At 39.8% G+C, this 11,031-nt stretch overlaps 2 protein-coding genes across 2 annotated transcripts; one reads left to right on the top strand and one right to left on the bottom strand.

Moving 5' to 3' along the window:
* The first annotated feature begins 1,461 nt into the window (after positions 1 to 1,461).
* On the top strand, positions 1,462 to 4,091 carry glipr1a (GLI pathogenesis-related 1a). The gene is made up of 6 exons (XM_067489441.1): positions 1,462 to 1,748; positions 2,090 to 2,344; positions 2,431 to 2,543; positions 2,849 to 2,934; positions 3,179 to 3,205; positions 3,307 to 4,091. The coding sequence occupies exons 1-6, from the start codon at positions 1,578 to 1,580 to the stop codon at positions 3,486 to 3,488; spliced, it is 834 nt and encodes a 277-aa protein (XP_067345542.1). The 5' UTR covers positions 1,462 to 1,577; the 3' UTR covers positions 3,489 to 4,091.
* On the bottom strand, positions 3,989 to 10,420 carry krr1 (KRR1 small subunit processome component homolog). The gene is made up of 10 exons (XM_067489438.1): positions 10,290 to 10,420; positions 9,423 to 9,598; positions 8,891 to 9,025; positions 8,557 to 8,682; positions 7,861 to 7,944; positions 7,236 to 7,292; positions 5,069 to 5,239; positions 4,819 to 4,896; positions 4,484 to 4,580; positions 3,989 to 4,395 (listed from the first exon to the last, which is right to left on the bottom strand). Exons 1-10 carry the CDS (start codon positions 10,363 to 10,365, stop codon positions 4,235 to 4,237), a joined length of 1,161 nt encoding a protein of 386 aa, XP_067345539.1. The 5' UTR covers positions 10,366 to 10,420; the 3' UTR covers positions 3,989 to 4,234.
* Positions 10,421 to 11,031: the final 611 nt, after the last annotated feature.

Below are 11,031 nucleotides of genomic sequence, written 5' to 3' on the forward strand. Positions count from 1 at the left end.
GATTTCCTTCATCCCTTAGTGATCACAGGTTGACGTATCCTAGTGAAACGCACTCATTCAGTGTTGTCAGTTAGTAGTGTTAGAGTATAAATTGGAAGCTTGTGATTGTGGTAACCTGAGTACTTACTTTAAGTCAAACACATCAGCGCAAATAGGTTTTGAAAGTGTTCTTGGGGGAAACTCCATCCATCCATCCATCATTTTAATCAATAATCTTATTAAGAGTACTGTGGAAGATCAAATCAATAACCCAGTAAACCCACTTCAAATACATTATGATAATAAAAAATAAAAAAAATAAAATTTAATGGCAATCAGTGCCAGTTAAGGCCTTTCTGAAAATATATTAGGAGTTAGATGAAAACGTATTGTGTGATGGTAAATGTTACAGCCACACGTTGGTATCGTCAAAGAGGCCAGAAAAACAAAAGATGGTAAGCTGAGGATTTTAGGCTTCACAATAAAAGCATGGCAGATGGATGTAATGATAGAGGAAGTATATTAATGAGGTGAAAAATCATTATATTGTATTATATGTAGAGACTTAAGAAAGTACTTAGAAGTACTGGAAATTGAATGCATTATCAGTCATTGACCTTCTGCTGTACTGTATGTGTGCCATGCTGTAATGAGGAAGTACCAAGACCAAGGGAACTTGATTAAAACTGGAGACAGTTAAAGTTGGAGGTAGTGAACAGCTGGATGAACTCCTGTGTCTCGGCCTAAGTAGAAACCTGTTGTGTTCAACCTCAGGCAGATATGAGGGCTGACCGGGACTTATTGCAGTGGTAGTATAATAAAAAGTACTGTGGGAGTCGGAGGTTCGTGACCCACTCTTCCCAACCACGTGTCAAAGTGTCCCTTTGCAAGACACTCAACCCCCAACAGCCCATTCCCCTCCCCAGCTGTGCAGTGCCGGTCCAAGCCCGGTAGAAATTGGGGAGGGTTGCAATCTATCTAAAAACAATCTAAAAACAAATACTTAAAAGTATTTTAAGTGTGTGTATTTTGTGTATGTATTTTTAGTGTGTATTTATTTTTAGTGTGCATTTTTAGTGTGAGACAGGGGTGTGTTATGTCTCATAGTTGTCTCATAGTAGCCATTAATTAAAGGGTGACTTCACCAATTTTCAACTTGCTTTTTATGGCTTTAGTTTAGGGTGTAAACATTAGTGGTTTTAAACTTCCCTATATTAAAATATTTCTCTTCTTTAGCTGGAGCATCTTTTAATCATAAGCACTTCAGATTACGTCATCTGAGAGAACTCTGGAAAGGCGTGTGACCATGATTACATCATCTAAACTAAAGGTTCCTCCAAGTGATGTCACCTGGAGACGTTTTTCAGATGCAGGGCTTTTGCCTAGTTAAAAGCATTTCAGCACAACTCACTAATGCAATGCAACAACCTCCATTAAAACGGCCGACACCATCACTTTAACCGTCACACTGACAGCTCTGTAAACAGCGCATACATCCTGTTCCTCTTTATTTCCTGACTTCCTGTTACCGTTTGAAAGATGTATTTCATAAGCCTTAGCTTCTGTCCCTGTACTTGTGGTGATTTAGCCTTTTAAACATGAGGGGCACGGTGAAGACATTGCTGTGGGTCTGGATTATCCTGGACTCGGTGGCAGGTTCTATAACACTGCCAGAAATAACTGACGGGAAGTTTATCGAAGAATGTGTGAATGAACACAACAAGGCCCGGTCATCTGTTAGTCCACCTGCAAGTGACATGCTGTACATGGTAGGTACTTTTTAAAAACATTTCTTTCCATAAAAAAATGAAAAGAATGCAGTGATTAAATGATGTTGCCACTACTGTAACACAATGCTATAAAACAATGTACAGTCATGTCTCACTATGAAGACATCTGCAGGAACCAAGCACCAGAGAACCTACAATGGACAAAGCTATGGCTGATTATTAGCTGTGCAACAAGACGTTTAACATTGAGCCTCTGTTGAGCTTGAGCTTTTAAACAGCAATGAGACAGGAGACAATTGTACATGTCTCTTGAGAGAACTGTGAACTTGTCCCCATTAGTGAAAAGAAGGGTTTGCTTCACATTGTTTCTGCTTTTCCAGACATGGGATGAGGGTTTGGCCATAACTGCAAGAGCCTGGGCAAAGCGCTGCGTGTTTGACCACAACATCTTTCTTAAAGAGCCCCGTCGCGTGCACCCCACCTTCCCCTCAGTAGGAGAGAACATATGGACTGGCTACCCACCATCAATATTTAATGTAAAATCAGCTATAACAAACTGGGTGGATGAAAAAAACGACTATGACTACGTGAGGAACACTTGCAGGCAGGATGCGATTTGTGGCCACTATACACAGGTATGTTCGCTTTTACTGGACATAATAATGTGTTGGTGTTTCACAGTTGTGTTGAAATCCCTGTTTAACCCTTGTGTTGTTTCCAGGTTGTGTGGGCAAGAAGTTACAAAGTCGGCTGTGCCGTCCAGCTGTGCCCAAACGGTGTCCGGTACTTTAGTAGTGAGGATGGTGCTGTTTTTGTTTGTAACTATGCTACAGCGTAAGTATTTCATGAGCTCACGACTTAGAAAAGTATTCGTTACCATGCAAGGCTCAAAGGACGGCCCGAGGTTTTGAGTGACAGGATGCAAACAGTTTAATGTCTGCACAACACGCCGTACACAAAACCCACTATTTTGTAAATGGTTACTGACGAAGGCATGAGGTTAAGGTTTAGCCCACAACCAGTTCTGTGCGACAGAAAAGGAAGAAAGTCTTTCCACCACAACCACTTTGGCTTCACAAACAAACTTCTGCATACTGTGCAACATGAGGAAGTAACTTGTATGATGGTCTCTTGTGTAGGGGTAACATAGCAGGAAGCCGCCCGTATGAATCCAAAGGAGCCGCCTGCTCCGGATGTGACGACACCTGTGAGAATAATCTTTGCCGTGAGTATTTGGTCTCATTCCTGGTGATGCAAATATCCTATAAATCTACTGATCCTGATCGCCACACAGGATGTCACAGCTCGACCATATGAAAACCACTTAGTTAAAGGAGTAACTTCTAAATAAAAGCTGAAATACGTATTCGTCATTACTCGATGCACCTTTAGAAGACAAAACAAGAACAGCACAACTCCTGTTATCAGTGTTGATAGATAATCCATGATGTGTTCTCATGTCTCTGCAGGGAGCAAAGAGCGCGACTCACTGAAAAGTAAGTCACACTAACTAATATAAAAATCGACATTTTTATACTATGAAAAAAAAAACAAAACAAAAAAAACCTCGCTTCAACTTCAACCATTTTGTTTCCAGCCTACAACTGGACCCCAGACTGGGACACAACTGCACCAACACCAACCGCACCAACACCAACAACTAGTTTACCAGGCCGCTACGTGACGATTCTGATCGTCCGACCTCTTGCCCTTTTCTTCACCTTCATCACAGCTTATGCCATCAAATTCAAGTTCCCCAATGTCTTCTGCTACGAGTAGACCTCCAGTTTTGCCGGTGAACAGCTTTTCAGACTTAGCCAGGCTGTACATAAACATGGATCCACCTTTTGTTTTTTGTTTTTTCAAACTACAATTTTTATTAGGGTTTCTTGTGTATTGTTGATGATTTTGATGAGCTATATTAACATTTAACTCAAAAGCTTCATTGCTGGGACACAAGTGACACAGCAACATAAAGGTGAAAAGGTGAACTAATCAATGTTTTAGTATAAATAGGTTATATTTGAAATGACTCGCAGAGAATAAGCTTTAGGTTGAGCAGCTCACTGCTTACAGCTGCACATTTTCAGAGGACAAATAGTAATACACCCCCTTCCTACTTCTAACTCCCCCACAGTAAAGAGCAGCCAGTTGAATAGCTGGTGAAACATGTGAAGAAGCCGAGACAAACATGTCACTGAATATTTGCTAATGTTTGTCTTCTGGATATTTATATGTTGACTGTACTGTGTCAGGTATCAGGTCAAGGTGAGGGCATGTCTGATTTGTGTTTACAGTGCGTCACTGAAGATTTAATGAGGAAGAAAAATATACTTGTAAAACAATGCAAAACCTGGACAATTAAAAACATCGGTGACCATTTGTACAGGAATTCATTTTGATCCAAAGCAGGACACAGTTCAAACGATGCCCTGTCTTCTTCTCTGCTTGCAGAGTCCTAACTCTGTCCAATAAATACCGTAAGACATGGCACACATTATAAAAGCAGTGGGGCTGGTCTGTGGTTAGACTTTGATTTTACATTTGGTCTTTTTCTTCTTGTCTGTGGTGGTGGTGCTGCTGCTGGAAGGAGCTGGGGTCACTGGTGGAGCCCCCAGTTTCTTAGCCTTCGCTTTTTTTACTTTGTCCTTGATGGCTTCGATGTCCAGTTTGCTGACTGCGGGAGCTGTGACAAAACAGTTATACTATTACAGCAAGCAGTTTCACACTTATTTGCTTAGTCGTCAGATAAATGTCCAATCTTGAAATTCTACCTTTAGTTGTCTTCTTCATTAAAGGCTTCTCTTTCGGAGGAATGAAAGCTTTGTTTCGCTCTTCTTGCTTCTTGGTCAGGGCCTCTGCTTGTTTGACCTGAGGAAAAACAACAACAAGCACATTCATCTCTTCTCAAAATATGATGCGACACTTTGCAGCGGTCTCACATCCAGTCTTCACATTCAGGAAGTGACAGACTTTTACAGTCCCACCTACAAGTCTGTGCTGCTCAACTAGCTGCTGGTGAACAAAGAAAGATGGCAAACACACTATCTTGAAAGATGATGGACATTTGTTGCTCTTCAGTGTATTTGAAAAAGACTCAGAAGTTTACCTTAATCTCTTCCATCTTTTTCCTCTTTTTCACACTTTCACGCAGGAAGAATTCTCCCGTGGCCAGTTCTTTGTCAACCTACAAAGAAGAGTTAAAGTAGTTTTAAATGTCTGTGTGCAGATTAGTTTCATTTATATAACAATACAACTTAACTTCAGATTGTTAATATAAATAAAAGCAGACAGACTCTTCAGAGACAATACTGAATGAGCCTCTTCAATAATTTGGTTACAAACAAACTCCTCCTGACCTTGCTCTCTGGCTGTGGAGGAGGGAACGGTGTATAAGCCTTCTTCACGCTCTTCTTCTTGGGTTCCTTGCGCTTACCCAGGTTCTTGTGGCGGAACTTGGGCAAGAATCGTTCCCAGTTCTGCATCCGCAGGTCGGGGTCTTTGGACAGCTCCCGCTTGATCATCAGTGTCTGATGAGTCCAATCGTCAAAGCAAAGTGGGAAGGGGATGGTGGGGAACGGTTGGAGAAAAAAAGTTGTGTAAAACTGTGGTGATGTACTGTTAAGACCATGTACTGTACTCTGACTGCACTACATTGTAGTTTTATAACCACTGCCTGTCCCAACAACACATTTTTACTTTTTGCTCTGATTGTTTAACTTGCAGAATTGGCCAAACCCTGCATTCATTGTTCACATCTAAACTCAATCCAGGCCTCAAACTCTGATAAAATGGTGAAGGGAAAATCTGTTATCATTTTCCTGCAGACAATAATGCAACAAAAGCAAATGTGTTACAATCACCTCTAACTTTGAACAGCAAAGACATTTAATTTGCTTTAACTGTGCGCTGAAGACCTTTGGGTTTAAAATTTAAAGATAGCTTTCATTTCATCTACATAATTTAACACGAACGTGGCCTAAACTTTTGTGTCACGTGACCCAAATTTCAGGTGAGCAAAACTATTGGGACCTTTGAAATTGTATATTTAGTGGCAGATTACTTGTATCAAGCCTGCAGCTCACTGTCATCACCACTTTGTTGCTTCCTTTTGATTTGCATTCCAAAAATTGTACTATAGCCTCCTTCAGGTGGAGTCTTTAATCTCCTTAATTGTCCAGTCTAATACATTTCAATTTTCTATTTTGTTGAACTCTTTCTTGAGTTTTGATGAATTTCCCTTTAAATCAGCTTCTTTACACCTGAACTCATTCTGCTGGTGCCATCAAGCTTGTGTGTGCTTGATAAGCTGGTTTAAGAAGAAATCTTTGTCCACCATTAAACTTTGTTACATGACTTATGGATCTTCTCAACCTGACTTTCTGCTTCTTTCTGCTCATAAGGGGTTTATATTTTGTTGTATGGCCTCTAGATTTCTGCGTGTGAGTTTTCTTCAAATAGTGCATTGTGAGATCTTCACTGCCGCTGAAGAAGGCTGTTGGTTAAGTCGCTGACTATTTTTAGGGTGTGTGTTCACACCTCTCACACTTCTCAGCCGTTTTTTTTCCTCTCTGCTGATCTGTTATGTGCATGTTGCTCAGAAAACCAGTGTTTGCTTTCTTTTTCAGTACTGAACTGTACAAATTGTTGTCTTGTGGTTTAAACTCAGATGACGTGATTCAAAACCAAAACATTTTTCAAAAGCAGTCGGCAATTACAATCACCAATCAGTGTTAATTCCTAATCATGGCTTAATAGGATTTTGCCCAAGATAAAAAGCACTTAAAAAAAAAAAAAAGTGTATTCCATCACCTAACAATGGACAGTTTAGGAAGAATTAAATTTAATCTAGATGGTATAGTTTCTTTGTTTATTGCATGTGTTCACTGCCCACAATGCAGTTAGACCCCCAGGAGTTTGGTCAAAGATGCATCACTGGATGATTTACGGCTTCCCCCATGTATCTGTAGCCATACTTTGATATACTATGATAAACTGGGAGTAACCTGGATGTTCTGTGTATATTTGTGAAGTTTTTAACACATTCATTAAGGTGTGGTGCTGTGGCAACTCCTCTGCACATATTATTGCTACACTGCTACTTAATTTTATCTGCCATTCACTTGCTGCAATAAGCTAAAGACAAAACTACTGTTTATACTAATAAAACAATCAATTTTCTTAGATCCTTTGAGCAAACTGTTTAAAATACTGAATGGATGCAATTGATTATTCCATCCATAATTAAGAAAAGTGGCTCTGCCATTAACCTGTTTCTACTTCTACTACAAAACAGAACACTTAAGCCTGTTCCATGCCCTCAGCTCCAGGTTGAGCCAACCTCGGCGTTCAAACCTGGAGAAATGTATTTCAGTCACGAAATCAAGAACAAGGATGGAAGAAATCATCACTGGGCATAATTTTCGCCTGTCCGCATATTTCTGCCTAGGTTAGATTAGTGCTGCGAGATCATGTAGTAGCAGGAAGCTGCCGAGCCGGTTTCTGTCTGCAGCAGGGTGAACGTACCTTGATGTTGTAAATGGGGTGGATGTTTTTCATTGTGTCCATCACCACTTTGCGAACCTGAAAATCACAGGAAAAGACAGCAAATTTTTTTAGGTTAATGGAAGAGTTTGTTAAACCTGCTGAAAAGCTGAGTTTTAATCATTTCTTAACTAATTTCACAAAATTACTTTGACACTTTACATATTGTACTCATTTTATTAAAATTGCCATATATGGCATATGTATTTACTATACTGATATAAAACACTTTTACACTATTATTGTTTTTGCAGTGGGATCCACCTTGATCTCCCCAAAGGGCTCATTAAGGGTGTGTTCACGCCGAACTTTCCGCTCGACGAGGCTAATTAAACCTGACTTTGTGTTGCACCTTCACACAGGCAGCAGAGAACACATACAGTACACATCAAACACTGGGTTCCAACGTTGAGTTGGAGATGTAGTATATACAGGGGTATTGAGGGTTTGTGCAGTGTAAACACATTTTTATAGGTAAATTTATCTTACAATGAACATCTTGCTAAATTAGCTTTTTTGCCACACAGCAAATTGTGTTTACACTCATGGGTTATTGCCTGACTCTGCATTTATACTTCTGTCAACAGACACTCTTACTCTTTCTTACCTCCTTCAAGCCGTTATAGGGCCCCAGGGCCGACACTGTGTTGCCTTGCACCATCACATAACAATTGGTTAACAACTCCAATGCCTGGATGGAAGAAACAGGAGAGCTGAGAACATTTGGACATTAAACTCAAACGATGAAATACATTATCTTTATTCGGTATCGCCAACATTCTAAAGTGGCTGATTAGTCAATGCTGCCCCCTAGTGACATTTACAACGAAACTACAGGCAAAAACAAGTGAACATACCCAGCAAGTACAAAACTATGTTCTCTTTGTTTAATCACAGGTTAGGCTGAACATTTAAATCAATTCCAAACTGATATCATAGGACACAATTTTCAAATTACAACAGCTGCTACTCAAGCAACGATTAAACTTTAAAACAAATGTTCCAAATGCTACAGACACTAACTAATAGGAAATGAGCCCTCTAACTTTCACATGCAAGTAAGAGTAAGAGTGGAAGAGTTTAAGTTTTTTTTTAAGTAAGCAAAATGACAAAACAAACAATACTGTCAAAGCATAACTTTACATAACTTGTTTTTGCCTTTAAATGAGAGGATGCGCGGCAGGATCAGGTGTAGAACTGACTGTGTCTGCCTAAGATTGCATCCATGGAAGCTACAAACCCAAGTGAGCAGTGTTTGGCGAGGTAATTATTAAAAACACATTTGCTAATGCGTTTTACTCACTTTTAAAGTGGAGCCCTTAGGACCAATTAGCCTCTGTCTTCGTTTCACAAATCGCTCTCTGTTCCTAACCAGGGTCCCGACTTTAATGATGTCACACGCCACATCATCCTGTAATATCCGCACAGCCTGGAAAACAACAACTAATCAGCAGGGGAGCAGAACCACATCGTTATTAACAGCTGCCACCAGCCGCCAAGAGTTTCATACAGCAAAGAAGCCTAAACTTCAAGCCACAACACATCCAGGTCAACTGGTAACAACACTTCCAGTATTCAACAGCAAACAACACTACAACAAATGGCAATGTCCTTAAGGTCAGGACGGTGATAATTACCTGTTCGAATGGGACACTTCTGGCCAGCAGCTTGATGAGATCTCTGGCTCTAATGATGGCATATGGGTCAAACGTTTTCTTGGTGGTGCAAACTGTCATGCTGCCTTCTATCAGGTCCAGAGAGGCTTTGATGTGCTGAGACAAACGTAACCAACGTTACAACATAGGACTGAAACAACACAGCTGAACTTCACAGTGCAACCCCCTCTTTTCATTTGCACATGATATGAGGATAGGTGAACTAAAATAAAAATTAAATGTAACTGTTCAGTAAAGTTTTAATGCATGCACGAGACACACATTTAGATAAACAAACATAACATTTGTGTTTAGCTTCTCTTCAACTTACAATTCGTTCCCTAACTGAAGCACTAATAACTCCAAAATTAAGCAGAGGTGAGCTGGTGAACATGCCGCTCTGAAGTTTGTTGTCATTGGGTCAAGAACATTTGCTTCAGATTTAATAACAAGACAGAATCTTCTTGGTCTGTTTTCAGTGGTTTGAGCCTTGTCCTTCACTCAATGCACTTACCGTCTCTCCTAAAGCCTTTTCCACAAGCGGCCAGCACTCTTTGAGATAGGCTTCTCTGTATTTGGGGAAGAGGGTGGCAAAGCTGCTTTCTTCCAGGAGACCACGTGGGTTGTCATCTTTGGTAAACGCTGGCTCTTTCCATCCATCAGGAACAGTGAGCAGCTCAGCTTCATCCACTGTGTGACACAGACATAAGAGCAATGGACGATTTAGTGTTTTCAAATAAATATTGCAATTCAACAAGGCAAATCTACAATCGCGAGAGCATTCTCTAAAAGATCTGCTATATTTTCTGACGCTACAATAATAAGAGAAACGTTCTTGCAGGCTTCACATACAGAGATCTGCCCTCCCTCACCTGCAGACAAAGCAAGTGAGAGTGGATGAGGAATGTTTGAGCCATAAAGATTGAAAAGATTCTATCTAAAGAATAAGGATGGTGGAAATAATATGTTTTTGACTGAAATTATTTTGACTGTGTGCACATGCATTGACAATATGAAAACTTAGTTTGCAAGTTATTCTTATACTTATAGTAAATCAATTTACTTGGAAATCCGGATTGGTTGTAGGGTGCTGTGTATTACAGCTTTCCAGTTTGCAATAAATTACAATAAGTGATTCATATTACGCTCTGTCGTGTTTCTGGTTTTACCTGAAAAACGAACCAGCAAGAATAAAATACATTTAACCGCGAGCAAATGTTTACACCACAACACAGCTCACGTGCTAACTCAATGCTATGTTATCATCGTAACGCTAAGTGTTAACTCGTCGGTTAAAAAGCAAAATTCGTCATTTGCTTCACTGTGAACTGAACTGAGTGTCGGTAAGGAGTCCTGGACCAGCCAGCACCTAAAAACAAACCTTGGTTTTGAGTCTTTTTCGATTTTTTCCTCCCTTGTGTTTCGCTCATGCCTTCTCCCATAGCGGAGGACGCCATATTTGAGCAGAGGCGGAAGTGACGCACAGACGCTCTTCTTCGTGGGATTTTGGTGTTCTCGCTACCAATCTGCTGCCAGTGTATACACGCGCTCTTCTTAGCAAAACAAGGATCGAAATCATATACAGTTATGCAAATCAAGACCTGAAGCATTTTCAACAAAACAAGACCAGTTGAGCGTGAACAGCAGCTTTGGGATAATTATGACCTGATTGACAGAATCTTCATAAATTATAAACATCTAATATTAAACTTTTTTTTAAAACTTAGTTGTAGCAAAAGTTTAATATTATAGATTTGTAATGTGAGAATTTAATACAGGACTGTTTAGCTTAAGTTTTTTTTTTTTTTTCACTTCAAAATGTTTTTAGAAGGTGGGGGTCACCATGCACTTGCCAAATGCATAATAATATGCAAAGCAAAGATTAAAGAAAGGTTTACTTTTATTTGAGTACTGTACACGTGAGTTATTTCTACTCGAGTATTTCATCTCCTGACACTTCATGGTCTGACTTGACTTGAGCATTATGTATCTTAAATTCTAATTATAAGATTCAAAACATAAGATCAAAATAAAGGACACGGTTGTTAAAGTAAGCTCCATCATTACACTTGCAACATATCAGTGATGAACACATTAATGTGTAATTCTAATGAGACTTTCCA

This window comes from Channa argus, chromosome 21, assembly GCF_033026475.1.
Source record: "Channa argus isolate prfri chromosome 21, Channa argus male v1.0, whole genome shotgun sequence".
NCBI lineage: Eukaryota > Metazoa > Chordata > Actinopteri > Anabantiformes > Channidae > Channa > Channa argus.